General features: G+C 49.7%; 1 protein-coding gene across 3 annotated transcripts in view; it reads right to left on the bottom strand.

Moving 5' to 3' along the window:
• The window catches only part of WDR25 (WD repeat domain 25), a 132,947-nt gene that overhangs the window by 42,118 nt on the left and 67,172 nt on the right, over nucleotides 1-23,657 (bottom strand). For all 3 annotated transcript variants that reach the window (XM_043921454.1, XM_043921452.1, XM_043921453.1), the window contains exons 3-4: nucleotides 12,114-12,261; nucleotides 1,291-1,421 (exon numbers count right to left, since the gene is read on the bottom strand). In XM_043921454.1, coding sequence (XP_043777389.1) covers nucleotides 1,291-1,421; nucleotides 12,114-12,261 — 279 coding nt within the window. The remainder of the gene's footprint in view (nucleotides 1-1,290; nucleotides 1,422-12,113; nucleotides 12,262-23,657) is intronic.

Here is a 23,657-nt window from a genome sequence, read left to right as displayed (position 1 = left end):
ACCCTTTCCCTGGAAGAGCTTACATTCAAAGAGAGGGAGACAGACAAATAGACACATACAGCCATAGTGTGCCAGATGATGATAAATGATACAGAGAGAAATGAGGTGTGGGGGGGACTAGTGAACACCAGGGCTGGCCGGCACCTGGTCCAGGAAGGCCTTCCTGCAGAGGCGGCATTTGAGCAGGACCCTGGAGGAGGGAGGGTGGGGACCTCTCCATAGAAAACCAGGAGGGGTGCACTGCAGGCAGAAAGAGCGAACGTGCAAAGGCCCCGAGGCAGGACTGTGGGACCAGAGCTGCAGAGGAGGGGCTGACGGGAGATTGTGAGGCCTGTGGGCCACTGCAGGGACACAGCTCTAACCGCGAGTGAGACCTGAGCCTGGACGGTGCTGACCGGAAGGGTGACACATCCGACTTTCGCTGTCACGGGCCACCCTGGCTGCTGAGTCGGGAACAAACTGTACGGGGCCGGGGCTGGGGCTGGCGCGGGTGGGGCGGTACTGCCGGGAAGACATTTATCAGAGAGGCAGGCGCTGCCATTACCCAAGCGGGAGACAAGGGCGGCTTAAAACCAGAGTTACAAACGGGTCTGCTGATGGTTTGGGTGTCAGGGGACGAGAGCAGGAGCAGAGAGCGTGATGATTCCGATGGGTTTGGCCTGAGCAACCGGAAGGATGGAGATGCCAGGTCTTAAGTGAGGGAAGCAACGGGAGCAGCAGGTTGTGGTAACGGATGGGACTGAACAATCGCTTCTCTATGGGACCGATGGGAACTAGCCTTTAAGCCCCGAAGGCAACACAGTCTCCTCTGTGAAGCTGTCCTTGCGCTGAGCTAAAATCTCACCCTCTCTGAATGCTGGCCCCACCCCAAGTCCCCTCCCCTCACGCACACACATACACACACACATGTGCACACACAGAGAACACTCCTCCACACCACTGATTTGGATCCACATATTACTCTAGGGAGTAATCCACAATCCACATACTCCCTTGAGTAATATGTGGATGATTCACTTTCTAACATCCAGAAGCATCTGCACACAGTAGGTGCTCCACAAATATTTTTAGCAACATGCTTTCAGAGAACTGCACCTACGATGCTTTAATATCTAACGACTCAAGACTGTTCTTTCAAAACATCTAAAAATTATGCTTCGCGCTGATTAAATATTAAGTGGTAATTATTCCATCTCGAGGGTCCTATATATAGATGCTGACCCGCCCCCAATCATTCAAATTGTCAAGAAAGCTCTCCTGGAAAGGCCAAGTGAGGAAGGTGGGTGTTACCTTGCTGGTCCTTATGTCCCAAGCTTTCATTTCAGAGCTGAAGCCGCCACATACAAAAACACTGGGGTCTCTTGGGAGGAACTTCAAGGTAGTGATCCTAAAGTCACTTTGGCCACTGAATAGCTGGGTTCCTACAACACACAAGAAGAAGAGAGTATTAGAAAAGACTCAGATCACAAACTAAATATCTTAAAACTAAGATGCCACCTGGTATGGAGCCACAGAACAGAGCCCCCTGGGCCCAGGCGGCCAGTGAAGAATTCCTGGAAGCACAGCAAGGGCAGCATCTGCCCTCACTCTCAGGCTACCTGAGATCCTCTACTAGCTCAACCCCATCCCACCCCCACCCGCCGGGATAAGCAGTATGCCTGAATCCATGAACACCGCCTTTTAGGTGCTCAGTAAATACCATGCACATCAACCCAGGTAAAGCACATGACAACCCTAAGCCCACTTTGCAGTTTGAAGAAAGCAAGCCTCAAGAGAATTAAGTAACATCTCCAAAGCTGCACAATAACGCCATAGATCACTGATCTGGCAGTCTAAAAACCGAGAGCAGGATGCCGCAAAGTGATTCTTCTCAGGATCGGCACCTGACAATCACACCCTCGTGGCTTGCAATAGGATGTGGGGGGGGTGGGGTCTGATGTAGAGCGTGGCCGGTGGGGTGCCGTCAGACCCTGAGTGGTCAATGAGAGTGTGATATCACAGTGACGCAGGCCACAGGCTGGAGGAAAGGGCTGCGGACCACCTTTTCTCTCCGCCATGATACTGCAATCAAGCACTCCTAGGCGTTGTGCAAATGTCTGCCTGTATGCACGTAACTCTGCTGTGGAAAATATCTTCTTTATCACTGAGATCTCTTAGAGGTAAGCCATAAAAATGCCAGAATGGTCGATCATTTAGAACGGGTCAGCCTTGGGGCACGTGGGGAATGGAACTTATGCGCTGAGCCCAGGTATGTTGGCCTCCAAAGCCAGCGTGCCTTCCTCTCACAGTGCCACAGCCCAGGAGGGGCATCCTTGACCACCTTTGGCCCTCGAAAACCCTCCCCTGGACTGAGATGGTGGGCAGCTAGGGACCTAAGAAGCCGGAAGCCAGTGCCCTGCCAAGATCTCAAGCATAGTCTCCTCTCCCAGGAGCCCAGGAAGTGTGCTGGGCCCACAGATTCAGGAAGCACTTCAGGAAGGCTGCCTGGCTTTGCGTTCAGGACCCACACTTAATTAAACGCTCCACCAGCTCACCAGGGAAGGAGATCAAAGTCATCAACTGGTGCTCCTGAGACTTACAGCAGAAGTCTTGATAAATCCAATTTGCCTAGATCCTTGGTGTCCAACCTTGTCTGACAGCACAGGAGACACCCTTAGGCATATAATGCCAACACGGGTATATTTATTTAATAAATAAGTGACACAGTGTGCTACTGTACCCATGTATTATGAATATAAAAACAATTACCAAAAAAAAAAAAAAGATGATTTTGAGACAAGGATAAAAGAATAAAATAACCCATATTTTAAAACACACTTTAATATGCCATTTACTAAGAGTACCAACAAACCTCTTGGAAATTATTAAACCAAATGAGTTACGATATTTTTAGTAAGAGCAGCAGGACTGTACTTACTTCCATTTTTGTAATGTAGGGACCTTTCATTGACTCGGGGACTTGACAGCAGTTCAGTTACAGCCTCAGTTTAGACACTGAAGTCTGTCAGAGCCCCAGAAGCCTCCTTCCAGAGATTCGAGGAACCAGAATGGAAGACATTTACCACTGGAAACAGGAGAGGCATTTCCCACTTTCTTCTACCACTGATGCAAAGAATTTTATGAACATTTTGCTAATAAAGCTCCATTTCCCCTAATGCCAAATAATGACTCCTGCAACTAATCTTTAACAACCCAATTCACAATCCACTGAAATTTTCATTTACAGGATTTTAGAGATTAGAAAAACACTGTTCCTGGGTTAAGAGTGCAAAAATCAAAGTTTTTAATAGGTGATACATTCACATCATTTGGGGCAACAAAAATTACAGAATATTACAAACGATTTAAAAACATGTTTTCAAAATGTCCTCTCCATGGTACAGATTTCTTGGAAAGAGGCTACTCTCTTGCTCTTTGTTAAAATATCACCTTTACCTTGATGGATGATTAAGCATGTTGATTTTTTTTTTTTCAAATATCTTCTAAGGGCCTAGAGTTGGCAGTCACTTGTCATCACAGGAAATTTTGGAAACACTTGACTTTTTGTAAATGAAGACTCTGTGCCTCCTTAAGCTCAATAAGCCCCTCCGCTATTTTGCTACAAAATTCAATGCACAAAGATTTCCGTGGTCATCGTGTGTCATCGCGACATGCTGTCAAGAGCTGGTCAGTTGGGATCGCACTGCTGATTACGGTGAAGGGACCATAAACAGCAGCCTCGCTGTCCAACCCGAGGAGAGCAGTTAAGGCAAATACGGTTCTCTGCCTGGTGCCAGGCTGAAAAGCCATTTACAACTGGAACTATAAATAGCACTGTGGCAAGAAAGACAATGCTGGATACTTGTTCTTGAGTTACAGGAATAATAAAGAAGGACGGATGCAAACAAAGATGGGAAGACGTAATTCGCCCAAGGAAATGCGTAGTTTGAGGGGTAGTAAGATAACTTCTTAAATTATACTAATATTGCTGTCATAATACTGCTTTTCTAATAAATAACTCCCCTGCGAAGCATCAGGAAGACGAGCAGACTTATGTTCTGGGTGCTGTACCCCTTTCATTAGCTCAAAAGACAAGCAACTCTCTCAAGTTAACCAAAAAAATTGCTTCCCAGGGAATCAATCTCATTGGAAACCTGGTACTTCTTGTTCTTACTCTTTCTTTTCCTTTCCTGAAACCTGTCTGGAAGCCAAACTCTTCCTCACCTTTCTGCCACAGTTGAAACCAAGTCAGAAAACCATGGTCAGAAACCAAGGGTGGGACTTCCCTGGTGGTCCAGGGACAAAGACTTCCCAGCCCCAATGCAGGTGGCCCAGTTCGATCCCACGTTCTGCAAATAAGTCTGCATGCCACAAGTCAAGATCCCGCATGCCGCCAGGAAGACTGAAAGGTCCCACGTGCCACAACTAAGAGCCCATGCAGCCAAGTAAACAAATATTTAAAAAGAAGATGAAAGAAAGAAACCCAGCATTTAAGAGCCCAGTTAGCAGGCTCCCCTCCCGGGAAGGATGGAGCAGAGGCTGCCAGCCCGTGCACCCCAGAGATGGACTTTGTGCCTGCAGCGCTGACCTCAGGAGCCTCAGTCCAGACAAGGGGCTGGGGGATCCCCACGGGGGCTCAGGGGGAAGGCAATCATCACGTTCCCTTGACGGAAAAGGAGCGTACAGGTGCCCCTGCAGCCCTCCCCAACCCGAGAAGGCCCCAGCAGGCCACAAGTCTTCTCTTCAGACCAAAAAAACTGCACCTAATGCCGACTTCTTGCTCATTTGCAATTCACCGCCAACCCTTAACTCCACAAGGAAAAACAAACCAACTGCCTGGAGGAAAAAAAAATCCTCCCTGTTTCTTGGACCATATCATATAACCATATGCTTATTTCAGGAAAGGCAGTGAATTAGCCACGTTTTTTTTTTTTTTTTTTAGCCACGTTTTTTTCAAAAAGTGTAGTGATACAGTCTAGCCAGCAATGGGGGGGGGGGGGGGGGGGGGGCGGGGAGGAGAGGAAAAGTGAAAGTCGAGCTGCTAAAAGATAATGGCTGAACATTTTTGCCGAAAAAAAATGTATTTCTGACTATGTTATTCATCCTCCATTCCCTAAAGAGACGGAGAGAGAATCTATGTCTTTTAAGTACTAAAATTTTCCAGTTAGAAGACAAGCCATAATTTATATCTTTTTTTCCTACTTTTAATTGTAATAACTCGGGATCTGCTGTATTTTCTTTGTTAAAAGGGACCAAAACTAAAAAATGTTTCCATTTTTTAATAAGCTTCAGTTCAGTTTAGTTCAGTCGCTCAGTCATGTCCGACTATTTGCGACCCCATGAATCGCAGCACACCAGGCCTCCTTGTCCATCACCAACTCCCGGACTCTACTCAAACTCATGTCCATCAAGTCGGTGATGCCATCCAGCCATCTCATCCTCTGTTGTCCCCTTCTCCTCCTGCCCCCAATCCCTCCCAGCATCAGGTTCTTTTGCAATGAGTCAACTCTTCGCATGAGGTGGCCAAAGTTAATAAGCTCACAGATCCCTAATTTTCAAGAGAGACAACCTAAAGAGGTCTGGGGAGAAACTGTAACTCAATCAGGACCCCAGCGACCTGTGCAGAGCAAGAGGTGATACCGCGGAGGGGTTGAGGGTCACACAGACCCGGGTCTCATCCCAGCTCTGTCACTTTCAGGAGCGCGACCCTGGGCAGGCCCCTTCTCCGGGGGGTCGCACGCCCTCAAACACGCACGTCTGTCGGGAGGACAGTAAGCAGCGTGGTATGGAGAGGATGCTAGAAGGCCCAGCAGACAGCAAACAACAAAGGGAAACTCTTACGGTTTGAAGACAACTAAGCCTCAAATTATTGAATTCATCCTCAGCTAAACTGAAAGCTAAAACCAAGGGATATGAGTTTTCAACAGCAGCAGACTTGAGAGATTATTGACTTAAGTTTTTGTTCTGAGGCTATGAGACTATGATGCTCCGGGCTGGCCTGTACATTTTGTTAAAGAGATATGGACAAGGCCGGCAAATATTTATCAGACACTGTCTTGAAGGTGACAGCCACGATGCAAGCGGAGGTCCTCGCCTGTCACCTGTGTTCCTGCTCTGAAACTTCTCAGAAACGGAGCTGCGTGTTCATCACATCCCCTCCCCGGCCATGAGACTCTGAGCACGACGCTTGGTTGTATATAACCTCTAACCGTGAGACGCATCCAACTTGTTTACGTGTTTGTTATGGAAAATTCCACTTATTCGCTGTACGCTGCTTATAAGAAACTGAGCTTTAAAATATTTAATCCACTAACACTGATGTTATTGATCTTGTTCTAATGAACTCGACCGGTATAAGCACTGTTCAGACCCTCTTGGAGTTACGAAAAATCACTTCTTTTCCTCCATGAATCGATAATGATACAAATAAACTATAAATCGCCGTTAAAGCAAAAACATGTTGAAAACAGAATGCAGAAATGCAATTTGTTCTCTCGACACTCCTGTTGCCGCCAGTGCGCCGTCACCAATATAGCTGTGACAAGGCAGCTGGTCACGCGGGCCAAGCTCCTCCTCAGGGAGCCCCCCTCCCCCTTTCTCAGATAGAGACCTTGAGTTCCCCGAGGTGCCCACCCACGCGCTGGGCAACACTAACGCCTGCCACGTGGGGCCCTTTTGTCATGAGGGCTCCAGGGCCCTTTGGGGGCCTCTCCAGCCCCGCAGTAGGTCTGCGCCCCGGCCCAGATCCTGGCACATAACAACTCAGGGGAAACCCAAGTCTGGGTCCCAAAGAGACTGCGGGAAGTTCAGGCCTCTCCCAGGGGAGAGCGCCCCTGCCTGGAGCGTGCACGGGTCCCGCCACGGCTCTGCGTGGACCTGTTTCACAGTGGGATGCACCGAGGACAGAGGGGATGCCACACAAGTCGGTCACGCTGGGACAGAGGCTGGACCCAAGTGACCCCGGCGCCCGGCCGGCTGCACCCCACCTCGCCCGCCCACAGGCGCGCCGTGACCTTTCCTTTTCCTGGGCTCTGCGTGCACATCCCGGGCTGGGGAGCGGGCCGCCGAGACGTTGACAAGGGATTGGCTGCGGCTGCCGGCTGCGGGTGATGGAGCTTGTGTTCCCAGGCAGGCGGCATATGACTCATTCCGCTAAAATCAATATCATTACACTCATCCTCTGGGAAGTATTCAGCCAGCTGTAAATTTAACCATCCTGACTCGAAGTTAACGAGAACAGGAGCTTGCTAACTTTCAGATCAAACTCCACGGATCAGAAACAAGGGCCGCCTTGGCACGCCAGGCTGAGTCCTGGGGAGGGGCCTGGGCCAGAGTCAGACAGGCCCGTGTCTGCACGCTATCCCCACGGATAAGCTGGCGGCCCGTGGATCAGCCGGCAAGCCTCTCAGATCTGTGGGCTCCCGGTACATGGGATCAGGATAACAGATCTGACCTTCAGAGGCTGTTCTGAGAATTAGAGGCGATGCAGGGGAGACAGAGAGCCCCAGACAAACGGCAGCTGCTGACGGCAGTCGGAGCAGCAACAGAAGAAACGGCAGGAGTTGTAGAAAGTTCTCTTACATCAAGCTTGGCCACTGCATTTAATTAACTGGACAGGGCTGAATTTTCCAAACTTTTTTTTGTTTTTAATAGTTCTCCACTTGCAAAAATGAAAGGGTCCGTCCCAAAGGCATAACTTAAGTTGGTTTTCTGGGACCCGGAGGTCACCGCTGGGACATGAACAAGCCGTGACCGAGTTTAGGCTCCGGGGTCAGGCAACAGAGGTCGTCCTACCTGCGAAGGGAGCCAAACTGCAGGGCAATTGCAATTAAACACACACAGAGATAAAGCCAGCACCGCTGCGCAACAACGGTCATGAATGAAATAGGACCGTTGATTAAAAACCACCTTTGATTTATCCAGGGGGCTGGCAGGAGCTTAACTAGCGGATGACAAGATGGACGTCTGTGGGAGCGGGGAGGGGGCCCAGAGGCACATTCCAAGTGTGAGATACGGGGCTGGCGGGGGCCTGCTCTAGCATCCGATTTCATACATAGCCACAGCTAGGGTCAGCTTCTCACCCCAAAGCTGTGTGGAAAGAGGGGGAGAAACCAAGGTTGGGACTGGACAGAGATACTCCTGCGAGCAGAAGAGAAGAGCACAGGTGCGAACGGGACGGGGCCTGGGTCGAGGGGCACAGACGCCGCGTCTGGATCTAGGACCAAAGGAGGGATGACACGAACGTGCCCGCACCCTCGGGAGCGCCGCACCCATGCCCACTGGCAGCAGGATGCCCGGACAGGCTGGTCACACATCAGGAGAGCTGACCGGGCCCTGGAAGGAAAACAAGGGACCCTGACCACCCAGCGCCCTGGGGGCTCCAGGGAAAGCACCACCTCCTTTGCAGCCAACAAATGCACGCCAAGTCCGAGGCCTCGCCAGCCAGGCTGGGGGGCTGGAATCTGCAAGAAACCAGCGCTACTTAGAACGGAACGAGCGCAAGCTCGCCAGGGGCTTCCGAGGAGACAGGCCGACTTGGTGTGCCGGACGCTGACTCACAAAATGGGAGACACTTGCGCCCGGGCAGAGTCGACCAGCGCTCCCCAAGGCCACCTCAGCCAAATGCACCAGAGATGTTTTGTTAGGAAGATTACAGACTGAAATGAGAGCACCAAAAATAATTAATCTGTGAGCAGATTTTATTTAAGTGTTGATTCATGGTTGTTCTATAAGCCAACAGCCCGTCAGAACTATAAATTAACGAGATAAAATGTGGTTGGCCCTCCATATTTCAGGCCGGGTATTGACGTTTCAGAATCCACAGATTTTTAACTGTATTGATTGAGGACACCAGGATAAATGGCCTTGGCGCCAAATTCCCATTAGCGACAATGGGCACCGAGTGACTAATTCCCAGAGCGCGGCGGTGAGAACGCCCTGCGTTGCCTTCTCCTGGCAGGGAGTTCTAATTAGATTGAAATGAAAAAGCCAAATCACCAAGGGCGGAAAGAGGCAGACCAAGTGAAAAGGAAGATCAGACTTGGTGGCGAGAAAGGACGAGAGAAGTCAAATGAGGTCGCGAGCCACAGGGACTGCTCGCGGAGAGCATCCCCGCACGCGCTGGGCCAGCGCGTGGAGCCCCCAGCCCGCCCCGTCGCCCCGCTGAACCCAGTCCTGCCCGGCCAGCACCAGCCTCAGCTCAGCCTCGTCCACACGCCCGCTGAGCAGCTGCTCCAGCTGGTCCTGGCCAAGCGACAGAGACCCAGAGACCACCAGGACAGTCCCCCCCAACCCCCATCTCAGGGAGCTCCCACTCTAACCAGGGGGGATAGGCCCAGAAACCACAACAACCCCTCAAAAGGAGAGGCCCCGTCCAGGAGCTAGAGGGCTTCCCCAAGGGGAGAGCCAAACCCCTGGCCCCAACCTGCCCTCCTCAAGGAACAAAGCTCGTGCATCCTGCTCACTGAAGCGGCCCCAGCACCGGTCCTGTACACAGCTGGTGCTCAATAAGTAACAGCTGAATGAATGAAAGGGGGCCTTCAACAGGCGCATCAGGTGGTAAGCCCATTCCCAGCAGAGGGGTGCAGAGGAAAGTGCCCCCTCACCACCCTAAGTGGACAGCAAGACCGGGTGGGGTGGGGTGGGGCCAGACCTCCCCCGTCCCACCCCACACACCGCAGCTGGGGGAGCAGACCGCGTTCCCTCCAGCAGGGTCCAGCACAGACCGGGCGGGGCAGGCACATTCCCCTCCTGCGGCCCCCACCCTGCCGCGGGTCACACCCGCCACCAGGGAGACCTGCCAGGACTCCCGCCTGCTCCAAACTCAGCAGCGGCCCGCTACTGCCACCTGCTGTGGCAGCCCCTAACGCGGCAGCAGGAGGACTCCCGGAAGGCCTGAACACGTCCGAACCCCCCACACTCGCTCACACACACACTCACACCCAGAGACCATGCAGGGCCTGTTTAACATCTGTTGATTGAGGAGATAGATCATGACAAAGGGCCGCCAGGAATCCACTAATGTTATCAAACCAACTTGTATTTGATTAACCCAACAGCACCACCTGCATGTGAAACTCATCCCATCACCACTCTTGCGCGGGCGACTGAGTGGGTGCTCAGTCGCTGGTCTGGGGAGCAGTGTGTGCGGAAGGCACGCCCCACGGGCTAGGAAGCGTGTGGAGCCGGAGCTCCCGTTCCTGCACCCCCCGACTCACCTCCCCCAGCTCCCTGCACCCCACACACCACATGGTTCAAGCTCCTATGATGGGTCCATCCTCATTCCATCTGCTGAGAACCAACTTCCCTCCTCCTCCTCACCAGCCCCTCTCCATCCTGATTCTGTCTCCCCTATTCCTGCGTCAGCTTGGGCCCCGCTTCCTCCAGGAAGCCTTTCTTGATCTTCCAGGCTACATGCGCTTGCAGTTCCTACATCTCAACTCTTCACTGTTCTCTGGGACTCTCTGCACGTCTGTCTCCCCCAGCAGATGGGAGCTTCTCCAGGGTGGATCCTGGGGCTTGTTCACCTCTGTGTCTCCAATACTAAGCATGGCTTCCTGGACCCACGGGCAACACAGTGTAGCAGTCAGGCCACCCACCAGCCTCAGAGCCTGGCAGACCTGTCACCATCCTGGCTCGGCCACTGCCCGGATGTGCCTCTGGGCCTGCCTGACAAAGGGGACTCTGGGGGCGCCAGTCTCAAGGGGTGAGTGGGGCCTCACCCCGAATGGAAGGCTACAGAAGACCCGACACACAGTAGGTACTTGGTGACAGTACCTCCTGCTGTCGCTGACGCAACGGTCACCAGCACCCAGTGGCACCAGACTCCCAGAGCCGCAGGTCCCTCTCGGCCCGGACAGGCTCCCAGGAAGGTCACGGTCTGAGGGGTGCACACACCCCGCACAGTGGAATGGGCATGGGGCCTGCAGTGGCACAGGTGTTGCTCCAAACCCCACCTTCCATGCACCCCTGGAGGCCCCGAGCCAGTCCCTCGCCACTCCGAGCCTCAGTTCATCACCTGGGGAATGGGGAGAACGGTGGCTGGCAGGATCGACATGTCATGTGCTAAACCTGAAACACTGCACCCACCGCCCTCACGGCTCGGTCAGAGGCGCTGCGAGGCACCCACAAGGCCACCCCTGTGCGACCCAGCGGAAGACGAGGACACTCGGGGTGAGGAACAGACCCGCTGCATCCGTGACGCGGGGCAGAGCGAGGGCCCAGGCTCTGGGGGTGCCCACCCCCTTGTCTGCTGGGCTCTGGGAGAAGCCCGGGCCGCCAGCGCCTCCCCAGCTGGGCCAGGAGGGCAGGGGCGTCCCGGGGACCAGTGTGAACACAGGCCTCCCGTCCTGGCCCTAGCAGCAGTAGCAGAAAGTGAGCCAGGAGGAAGTCAGGGAGGCACTGAGGGCAACCAGCCTGGGGTCAGGGGGCGAGGCTGGAAGCCAGCTCCGTCCTCACCGGAGAACCACGGCCAGGCCCGTGGCGCTCCGGCACCTGCCGCCCAGGAAAGCTGGCGAGTGGAAAAGCTCCCTCGCTAACTTCTCTCTCCTTCTCGCCCCGCTTGTCAAGCACCCCTGGAGGACCCAGCCAGCACGAATCCATCTCAACCAGAGGCCTGTGCAGGACGGGCATGGAAGCAGAACTCATTCGCAGACAGACTTCCCTTATGAGCTGGAATCGTTCCTCACAGCCTTTCAATGGTAATGAATTGACAGAATTCTAAACTGATTCCAACCAAAGGACACTGTGATAAAGCTAAATCTATTTCAGTACAAATTGCATGTCAGAAGTTGATTAAAAAGCCACCTCTTTATCCAGCCCCGCAGCTTGGGGCTGAGACAACCTTGGGGCTCTGTCCTCCGGGAGAGTTGGCCGAGGCCCACCGTGAACCTCTCTGTGGCGAGGCTCCGTTTCAGCCAAATGGCCTGGAAACACACTCACCGAGCTGCATCTCCCCTGATCCCAGGTGCCCCAGCCCTGAAAATGTCTGCAGCTTGTGGACGCAGGATTCTCTCCCCCACCCCGCAACCTGGTCAGGAGAAGGCCCCCCCCCCCCCCCAGAGAGAACAATGCCTCAGCTGCCAGCTCGGAGGAGGGGGGGGCGCGCCTTGGGGGAAGGATACAGAGAAACACACCTGTTTCGAGGTCTGTGAGGTGCAGGGCAAAGTCGAAACCGCCGCTGAGGATGCGCCGGCCGCAGGGGGACCACCGGGCGGCCCGCACCGCCTCACTATGCAGGGAGTAGGTCTGCAAACAGCTCCCCGAGTCCACGGCGTTCCACACCTACGAGGCAAACACAGCGCCAGACGTCATGAACAGGACCCCAAGCTCAGAGGCTCAGCTGGGCCCCTCTGCACGGGGAAAACGCTCCAGCAGTGGAATGAGACTCCCAATATTTGACCATCCAAACAGTATCTAGATGTGACATTCTCTTGGTGGAAATATAATAAGGCCTTGGGACTGGCAAGTCACGAGGGAGCCGTTCCCAAAATTTTCTCTGGGGTTAACGGAGCCCTCAAGGAAACAGCCGGTCCTGTGTCCTGCCACGCACCTGCCCAGCCCTTCACACCTGCTTGCTTCACACCTGCTCGCCACCAGAAAGTTCCAGCCCAGTCTTGCCTGTACCTCTGACATCTGTCCTCTGAGACAGGACTTTCTGAGCCCCACAGTGGACATGGCAGCAGGCCAGGCCATCTGCATAGGTCCTGCTTTAAGACTGAGATTCAAACTAGAGCCTGCCACACTGGTGCCTGCAACCAGGCCAGGAGCAGACACCTACCCGAGGGAGAGAAAGTACCATCCCTCACTGGCCCCCTGCTCTCCATGGAAAGTGATGCTCATGGCAGAAAGCCCTGTGTACACTTAATGACCTCTGAAATGTGTTTTTAAGCCCTCAAGTATAGAACTGAACATTCCGAGAGCGGGGACCATTCGGGCGTGAAAGAGCTGCATTTGGCTTCCCACCAGCTCTTGCAGCAAACTCCGCCAACCACCATGAGCCCCCGGGGAAAGGCTGGCAAGCAAGGAGCCTGAGCCAGCTAGCCCAAGGCCTGACACAGGCAGGTGCTTGACAGTACAAGGGTCCACCGTCTCTGGTGTCAGCCCAGGAAGAAAGGGACACTCTTACTGACCCTCCGAGCTGGGTCAGGGGAGTGAACACAAGAGCTGGAATGCACCTGCTGTGCCTCCCATGTGACGCTGCTGCTCGCAGGTCATGTGACTTGGCCAAGAAGCTTGGCCTCTCCTGGCCTCAGTCTCCACCTCCATATAATGGGGGTAAGCAGGGCCCCAGCCCCGGGCAGCAGCGGTGGGAAACGAGAGAGGGCTGGGCACGCCGCACCATGCCTGGCGCCCGGCAGGCGCTGCGGTGCTGGGGGCTGTGCTTTCCTGAGGCGTGTAGAGCATGAGGTTTTTAACAGCAGGAGTCCCTGACCCTCTCTTACTTCCTTAATAAGAGTAAACCCAAAGCATGCCCACGCGCATCCACAAACTGGATGTGAGCAATAACCTCCCCTGTCAAGACGAGAAAATTCACCCTGTCACATCCTGAAGGTTCTCAAAATGCGCACGATCAGAGCTCTGAAAGCGTTATTTCCTGGGCATATGTAAATGTCTAAGATTAAGAAAATAAGAGGTCGACAGTGGCCTTCAAAGGATGTTAAGAGAGCTCAGTTCCTTTCTTCCTTGTGAGGGGTCAACAGTTGGGGTTTCAGACTGAAAAGCAAAAACCAGCAGCATTTACATTTAGAAATATGAACAGAAATAACAGAGGAGGCAGCCAGAAGACTTCAGAGTGAAGTGGGAATTCATGGTGGAAGGGCAGAGCACAGGAAACGGCTGTTTTTCCAAAACTATGCACAAGTATGACTTGAAAAGGAAAAATAAAGTAAAATCAATGAACTAGATCTACAGGGTTATAATCCTGAATACATAAGACAATACACACTGCTGCATATGTGCAGGATGATGTCATCTAAGCTTTAAAAGCACATAAAAATACCACCTCACTTCCATCAGAATGGCTTCTATTATTTAAAAAAAAAAAAGGAGAAGAAGGTAAGTGTTGGCAAAGATGTGGAGAAATCAGAACCATTGTACACTGTTGGTGGAAATGCAAAATGGTCCGGCCACTAGAGGAAAAAAGTATAGCAAGACCTCAAAAAATTAAACACAGAATTATAATATGAACCAGCAATTCCACTTGTGTACATATGCTCAAAAAAGTAAAACCACGGTCTCAAAGACATATTTGTACCCCAATGTTCATAACTGTTGATAGATGGGGCTGTGTTCCCTCCCTGTAGACTGGCCTGAGGCCAAACCATGGTAGGGGTAATGGCGGTAATGGTGACCTCCTTCAAAAGGGCTAATGCCAAAACTGCTGTATTCAATGCCCCTGACCCCAGAGCAGCCACTCAACCCACGCCTCCACCGGAGACTCACACAGGCAAGTCTGATTCAGTCTCTTGTGGGGTCACTGCTCCTTTCTCCTGGGTCCTGGTACACACAAGGTTTTGTTTATGCCCTCCAAGAAGCTGTTTCCCCAGTCCTGTGGAAGTTCTGTAATCAAATCCCACTAGCCTTCAAAGTCAAATTCCCTGGGGGTCCTCAGTCCCTTTGCCAGATCCCTACATTGGTAAATCTTATGCGCATTTCATCACAATTTTAAAAACACACAGGAGGGACTTCCCTGGTGGTCCAGAGGCTAAGACCCCACACTCCCAATGCAGAGGACCTAGGTTTGATCCCCGGGCAGGGAACTAGATCCCACATGCCTCAACTAAGACCCAGCACAGCCAGATAAATAAAAGTATTTTTAAATGTTTAAAATAAATTTAAAAAACTCACATGAAGCAAAACTCTATCATGTTTATTTGCACACTTGTAATAAGACTATAAAAATATTCATGGAAGGCCTTTCCTGGTGATCCAGTGGTTGAGACTCTGCGTTTCCATGGCAGAGGGCAGAGGTTGGATCCCTGCTCAGGGAGAAGATCCCACAGGCCTCTCAACCAAAAAATAAATTCAGAAAGAAAATACACATGGAGAGGGTGGTCGCTTCTAGGAATGGAAGGTGAGGGGCAGGGCTGGGGGAAGGGAGCTGTGGATACTACCCTGTATCTCCCCCAAAGAGAGGCAGAGAGAGGGTCAGAAAATGAATGTGCTCTACAGCAAATGTGCCCAAATGCTCCCATCTATTAAACGCACTCATTTGCTTAACTCATTCAACAAACATCTCCTGAGTGCCAGAAGCTGGAGCGGAGGTCGGGGAAGGAGGAGGAGGAGGGAGAGGAGAGGGTAGATGGGAACCCTAATCAAAGAAAGAAGAGGCTTTGAACCCTGTGACACCAAGGCCAAATGAGCGACCAGAGAGGTCTGATTTCTCGGCCACCGCCTCCTGAACCAGTCGTGGAAACACATTTCAGGAAATCCATCAATCCCTAAATTGCCCGACAACTCCCCTCCTAAGTGAAAAATGCGTACTTGGCTCTCCTGGTTGATATATACACAACGATAGCATCTGAATCAATGCAGACCAGTCAGCTGCTTCTCAAAGTACCGGGGGTGAAGAAGAGCAGAATCTTTGCTAATCGCTCTCCCTAATTGAATTTAATGTTCACTGTCAAGTTTTAAAGATTAATTCCCAAACACCGCGGCAGCCTGACGTGTGTACCTTTTTTCAATTAAGTAATTAGAGATCCCAATCTACCTCCGTGGAATTAAGGAGTTAAGCTTTCCGTCAGATGTGCTAAGATGACTTGATGTATTAAGTGGAGACAGTCTACGTGTCCAACGAAAGTCAGGTGCAGAAAGTACGTGACAAGTGGAGCGTGGTGCTGTAGCTCGCTCATCCCACGTTTCCTGAGGTTTCCGTGTCCTGGTTCCTGAGGCGTGGCCCCACCAGCAGCTCCCCCTAGTCTCTCAAAACCTACTGCTCCAGCCACAGGTCATATTCTTCTGGTCTGTCTGCCTGCGTTTTGTTTTTTGTTATAAAACAAATACAATCTCCATTAAAAAATACCCAAATTCTACAAAAGTACTGAAAGGAAAACCCCATAGGAATCAACAATAGGACTGCTGTTTCTCTGATGACACTGGAAATAGTTGTGTTCTGTGAAATTTATTTTTCAAAAAAAAAAAGAGAGAGAGGAAACACAGAAAAAATCAAGAGTCTGCCATCATCCCACCACCTGGAGACAATAGTTTCAGACTTCTGGGTGAGTCTTCGTTTGGCCTGGTCCTGCCAGCTCCTGCCCTGTGGCTCTTCCTGGCTCTCAGCCCCCGCTCCTGGCCTCCTGTCCATCCCTGACAGCCCTTGCTGCCCCCCAGGACATCACTCTAGAAACCACCGTCAGGCCTGCACAGCTTAGCAAAAGCCTGTGTACTCAGTGCCCAAGCCTTCGCCATGCCATTTACCTGCAAAAGCTTTGGGAACCCTTCAGGGTGAGTGTGTGCAAGGGCTGGAACTGTGCTGAATCCACCAACTAACTTGGGGAGATGTCTTAGCAACACTGAGTCTTCTGATAACACGAACAGGATATGTGCTTCCTTTTATTTAGGTCTTTAACTTCTTTTGTTGTTTAGTCACTAAGTCGTGTCCGACTCTTGCAACCCAGCGGACTGTAGCCCACCAGGCTCCTTTGTCCACAGTGTTCTCCAGCCAAAAATACTGGAGTAGGTTGCCATTTCCTTCTCCAGGGAATTTTCCCGACCCAGGAATCGTCTAAGCAATGGTTTATAGTTTTCTGATGAAAAAATCTTAGATATCTCTTGTCAAATTTATCCCTATTAATTTCATGTTTGGATGACATTATAAATGGTATTTAAAATTTTTTCATTTCAGGTTCTTCTTTTCTAATATGCAGAAATACAATTATTTTTTGTATATTGACCTTGAATTCTGCAAACTTGCTAAACTATTAGTCCCAGAAGATAATAGATTATCTTCTATTTCTAGTTTGCTAAAAATGAAGGAATGTATGTAGGATTGATTTGCTAAATTTTATTTAAAATTTTTACATCCATGTTCATGAGAGATACTAGTCTATCACTTTCTTCTCTTGGTGTGGTACCAGGGTAGCCTCAGAGAACAAGCTGGAAAATGTTTCCTCTTCTTTGATTTCCTGGAAGAGTTTGGGTAGAACTGTGTGCTAATTTTCTAGGGCTGCTGTAACAAAGTACCACAAACTGGGTGGCAGATAGATAGATATGTACTGTCTCACAGTTCTGGAAGCCAGAAGCCTGAAATCGGGGCAGGACTGGTTGCTCCCGAGGGCCGTGAGGAAAGGATCTGTTCCAGACCTCTCTTCTTGACTTGCCGATGGCTGTCTTCATGTTCATATGATGTTCTCCTTCTACGCCTGTCTCCAAATATTCCCCTTTAATGAAGACGTAAGTCACACTGGGTTAGGGTCCATTCTGAAGATTTCATTTTAACTTGATTATCTCTGTAAAAATCCTATCTCTAAATAATGACATATTCTGAGCCACTGCGGGGTTCAGACTTCAAAATACAAATTTTTGAGATAGACACAATTAACTCATAACAAATTGGTACTACTTCTTCGCTAACCATTTGGCAAAATTCACTAGTGAAGTTTTGGGGCATGGAGTTTTCTTTATGGGAAGGGTTTTAAATATGAATTCAATTTCTTTAATAGAGACTTTGGAAGTTATCTAATTTTGTGGGTGAGCTTTAAGCCTCTGAGTCTCTTAAGGGATTTATCGAGGTCATCTAAATTGTAGGATTCCTTGCCAGAAAGTTGACCATAACATTACCTTTGTTGTTGTTGTTTACTTGCTAAGTGATGTCCAACTCTTGCAACACCATGGACTGTAGCCCAGCAGGCTCCTCTGTCCACAGGATTTCCCAGACAAGAATATTGGAGTGGGTTGCTGTGTCCTTTTTCAGGGGATCTTCTTGACCCAGGGATCAAACCCATGTCTCCTCCACTGACAGGTGGATTCTTTACCACTGAGCCACCAGTGAAGCCCAACATTACCTTAGCTCTCTTAATATCTTTAGAATTTGTAATTAAGTCACTTCTCACATTCCTAATACTGGTAATTTGTATCTTTTTTATTCCTGATGAGTGGTTAAAGTTTTATCACTTTCATTGATTGCAAGGAACCAGTTTTTTGTTTCACTGATTTTACTGTTTATCTGTGTTCTATTTCAATTATTTCTGCTCTATCTTTAGCTCCCTTCTTTTGCTTATTTTGGGTTGAATTGTCCTTTTCTGTATGTCTTAAAATGGGAGCTCAGACCATGGATTTGAAATTTTCTTCTTTATTAACACAGGCATTAATGCTATAAATTACCATCTGAGAACTGCTCTGGCTACAGCCCACAAAATTTTATATATGGGGTTTTCATTTGCGTTTGGTTCACAATGGTTTCTAATATTCCTATCAGTTTCTCCCGGGACCGAGAGATTATTTACAAATGTGCTGCTTAGCTTCCAAATATTCGGATTATCTGTTATTGATTTTTAATTTAATCCTATCATTAGAGAATATACTTTGAATAATTTCAATCCTTTTAAATTTACTGAACCTTGTTTTATGGCCTATAACATGGTCTACCTTGGTAAACATTCCATGTACACTTGAAAAGAATGTGTATTCTGCTGTTACATGGAGTATTCTATCAATGTCAATCAGGCCAAGTTGAGTGATAGTGTTATTCAAGTTTCTATACCTTTACTGATGTTCTGCCTACTTGATCTATTGATTATTGAGAAAAGGGTGTTGAAAGTTCCAACTGTAATTGTGGATATGATTGACTCTTTATGCACTTCTGTCAGTTTTGCTTCATGAATTTTAAAACTCTTATTAAGTATATACATATTTATGCCCTCTTTATTTCAGACACTACTACATTTTTTAGTTCTAGACTTTTTTTCCCCTTATAAGTTTCTACTTCTGTACAGAGATTTCCTAGCTTTTTACTCATTGTGACTATATTTTTCTTTGTGTCTCTGAGCATTGTCATAAGTGTTTTAAAACAACTGTCTGCTAATTTCAACACTGGGATTACCTTGGAGAGAAACCCTTTCTCTTGAATATAGGTCCCCTTTTCCTATTTCCTACTCTATTGAGTACTTTGGAGTGAAATACAAGATATTATTGGGCTTCTCTGGTGGCTCAGACGGTGAATAATCTGCCTGCAATTCAGGAGACCTGGATCGGGAAGATCCCCTGGAGAAGGGGATGGCAACCCACTCCAGTATTCTTGCCTGGAGAATGCCATGAATAGAGAAGCCTAGTGGGCTACAAGTCCATAGGGTCACAAAGAGTCAAACATGGCTGAGTAACTAACACATACTAGATATTATTAATACAAAATTTACATCGTATAAGCTCTGGATTCTGTTATGTCTCTCTGAAGACCACCAACTTTTTTTTTAAACAGGGAGCTAACTTGCCTCTATTCAAATTTCAAACTGTCTCCTCTGTTATGTGCAGCAGTAGAAATTTTTATTCAGTTCTCTTAGCATGAGCTGAGCTTCTTGGAATCTGCCCCATTCATGGATTCAGGAGTCATCAGAGATTTGGGTAGAGTCTATACACAGAATTTGTGGCTTCCCCTCTCTGACCCCTTCCTTTCTGAGATTTCCCTCCTCACTCTTTAGCTGCTCTGATTGCCCCAAATTATGTCCTCTGGCTCTTCAAGTCAGTAATACTGCAGGTTCTCTATCTGAATTTTGCTGCCTGGTACAGACTGGAGCCTACTCTCATGCAGAAAAACATAAAGGCAGGAAATTCCCCCCATTCCATTTCCTCTTCTAAGGGAAGGCTCCCTTCTGTGTCTGCTTGTTTTTTGTTGCTCTCCAATATCTTTAGGCAGTTTATTATGTTTTTGTTCAGTTTATAATTGTCAGCTGTGGGAAAGTTAGTCTAATGGGAACTGCTGCTTAGCTACTGGAAGTCAAATCTAATATTCAATTTTAAGCATCTGGTTTGCAGTAATAGAGGGTGATACCCCACCCTATCTCTTCCCCTCCACCCTCATACCCAACATATACATACTACTTTGCCCCAGTACTGCAGTCAAAATCTCCCTACACCCTGAAACCTGGTAAGAGCATTTAGAATAGTGAGGGGATTGGACCATTTGTCCTGCGGGTGAGCCACGATGTCACAGAGATGACAAAGCAGGCCAGTGTGATGTACAAACTGATGTCATTTACTGCAGGCATGAGAGAGAAGCCAGGAATGATTTGAGGAGATAGTCCCACCCACACAGATCTCTGCACCCTGTCAGCTTCAGAAAACTTGCAGAGAGCCTGAGAAGCCTGCAGGTCTCCTACCATATGCCATAGAGGAGTCTGAGCCGATTTCAGTGCCATCGCTAAGAGCAGGGTAACCCGGCTGGTCTGTATTACAAAGGGTTCACATTTGCAGAAATAGAGAGCGCTAAGGCAGAATTTTCATCTTACACCATCCTTCTAAGTGCTTCCTAAAATGTTTTCTGTACTGAATGATGCAAGATCCCTCAAAGTAAAGGTTGAGGAGAAACTTGACCAGAATCTGTAAGTACATGAGCATTCATTATACAGAGAAGTCCAAGAAATTATGCTCTCTATTCAATAAGGTCAGAACAAAGGGAAAGAGTTTTAAATGTCAACAGAAGATGTAAAAGGGCAAAGAAGAGTTTTCTTTGGGTAAAAAGGACTAAGAGCAAGACATCTCACAGAGGTTTCTGAGGGATGCGTGGAGAGCTGGAGATGAGGACTGGAGGTCATCAGTGCCACCCTCTTTGCAGACTGGGGATGAGCCCTCGGCGGCCTGCAGGGTCCCCAGCGGGGGCTGCAGCCTGTCCAACGGCGGGGAGTGCAGGCTCCAGGAGGTGCCAGAGCCCCTTCTGAGAGCACTGCAATCTTGGACATTATTCTGAGACAAAATACCACCTCACCTCCCACCTCCAGGTAACAGTAATCACGCATTCTGCAGTCACCAAAAAAAAAAAAATGCTTCTAAGCACAAGAATTAACTCAATCCTTACCACTAAGTATGAGGTAGGTATTATCATAAACATCATTTGGACAAACCTGAAGCACAGGGAGGTTATCTACCCTGGTCTCAGGGTTAGAGGTGGAACAGGGAATCAGACACAGGCAGACTGACTGCAGAGCCTTCAAGTTCAACCACCAATGTTCATCCACCTGTCACCTACAACATGCTCCCATCCACGGCTCCTAATCCTGCTCTCTGGACTAACACAACACAAGGCCAGATTGACCCCTCTTCCCACCAACAGCCCTTTAAGGATGGATGGGTGGATAAATGGATAGATGAATAGATGGACAGACAAATGTACAGATGAGTGAAAGATGGCCACCCTGGGTTTTACTTATCTATAGGACTAATGCTGAAGCTGAAGCTCCAATACTTTGGCCACCTGATGCAGAGTCGACTCACTGGAAAAGACCCTGATGCTGGGAATGATTGAGGGCAGGAGAAGGGGGCGACAGAGGATGAGATGGTTGGAGGGCGTCACCAACTCAATGGACATGAGTTTGAGCAAGCTCCTAGAGATGGTGAAGGACAGGGGAGCCTGGCATGCTGCAGTTCATGGGGTCACAGAGTCGGACACAACTTAGTGACTAAACACAATAGCTTGGACAAGCAGACCTCACTTCTGTGATGTTACACAATTTATTATTAAACTGTGGAACAGAAGAATGCTAAGCCTAATGCCCTTTGATCATGAGAAACCTTTCCCAACTCTAGGAGGAAATCATTAATTCTTTGAGATGGGTGCTATTGTTCAACAAGTCACAGTCATCCAGTTGGACTGTACCACATGGCAGACACCCTCTCTCTCTCTCTCCATGCTCATAAAACAAGCCGGAGATTCTCTGCCACCAGGAGGACCTGGGATTCCAGCTCTTCTGCAAAACAAGGATGAGATGGAATCACCAAGGTTCTAAAGGCCTGCACCCTGGAGTGACAGGTGCCTTTCCAAAGCAAGACACACTCTGCTTCTAGCTTCAGTACAAACAGATCCTGTGAGTCTAAGAACTCAGAAAAGAGTGAATCGTTCTCGGGGAATGAATGCTGGATCCCAACAAGCACACAAGTGCCTTTTAGTCCTGCAGCGCCGTGGTCTCTACTGGCTGCTCAGTGTCCATTCACCCCCTTCCTTGGAGAACCATCCATGCCCCATGCAGTCCGTGTGTTACTGGCTCAGAGCTCCTACAAAGGACACGTCACCCAGGCCTGGCCAACCTGAGGCCATGAGGTGCCAGCCCAGGTCTGCAGGAGGCAGGAGAGGGGAAGAGGCACCTCCTCACCAGCTGGGCTGCAAAGAAGATGAATGAGAGGACGGCTGGGAGGCAGAGCTGAAAGGGGGTCACCACAAGGGTAGCCAAGAGGGACAGAAGGTGGGACCGAGAGACAAGGACATCTGACCGCGAGGACAGCCACATCGGAAGCTGCATGGTCCTCGGCCTTGTCACCCCGAGAACCTACGGGTTCACTTGTTTTGCTTTAAGTTACTAGGAACTGAGTGTTCTGTCACGTACACCAAGAGTTCTCACACAAATCCCTTGTAGATTTTTCCAGAAGTTAACGTTAATTTTGTTGATAGCAGGCTTCTAACACCACCTGTTTTCTCTCCTGGAAAGCCCATCTGGTCTCTTCCCCCGCTCTTCATAGCCTCCAGGCACCAACGCAGTCCACCAGCAGGTGGGATGCTGTGGGTCTCAGTGCTGGAGCTCACGTAGACACTGCCAGGCGCGCCTTCTGTCCAGCCCCCCCAGCAGGGACCAGGAAGGGCGCTCGGGGGCCTTTCCAGGCTGAGGGTCACATCTGCCCTTGAGCCGCCAGGCTCCCCGCTCCTTGCTGCCCACCCTGAATGCAGATCATCAAACGGGCTTTCACCCTGCTCCCTGATCTTTTTATCCTAAGACGTACTCGCTCAAAAACTGGAGGGGGGCAGTGGAGGGTATGACCTTGTTCAGTTCAGTTGCTCAGTCGTGTCCGACTCTTTGCGACCCCATGAACCTCAGCACGCCAGGCTTCCCTCTCCGTTACTGACTCCCAGAGCTTGCTCAGACTCATGTCCATCAGTGATGCCATCCAACCCTCTCGTCCTCTGTCATCCCCTTCTCCTCCTGCCTTCAATCATTCTGACCTGGTTAGAAGGAGTCGTGACGTTGTATTTTAACTTCTGTGCATCACATTCCACGTTATGGTATCACGTGAGCCTCACACAGACCCAGGAGGTCAGCGGAGGAAGTTCTCTCCATTTCACAGGAGTGCAAACACAGCCTTGGAAAGACTGGGCAACTCTCAAGTCATTCATCGGGTTTATTCAACAGATATTTATTCAGGGTCCACTATGTGCCAAGGACGTCGCTCACTGCCTGAATCTCTGGGGAACAAAAGAGCTCACAAGAGTCTGATGGAAGAGAAAGATATGAAGCCAATGTACAAACAGGTAGTACAAGCGAAGACACCATGAGAGAAAAGAGCTAGCCTCCGTGAAATAATCGGAGCAGGAGAATGGGCCTGCCTTGGTGGTCCAGTGGTTAAGATTCCACCTTGTAAAAAAAAAAAAGAGGAATCCACCTTGCAATGCAAGGGACATGGGTTTGACCCCTGGCCCAGGAAGATCCCACATGCCGCGGGGCAACTAAGCCTGCACGCCACAAGTACTGAGGCCCGAGCAC

The sequence above is a fragment of the Cervus elaphus genome, chromosome 13 (assembly GCF_910594005.1).
Source record: "Cervus elaphus chromosome 13, mCerEla1.1, whole genome shotgun sequence".
In the NCBI taxonomy this organism is placed as follows: Eukaryota; Metazoa; Chordata; class Mammalia; order Artiodactyla; family Cervidae; genus Cervus; species Cervus elaphus.
This window is presented reverse-complemented; position numbering and strand designations above follow the sequence as displayed.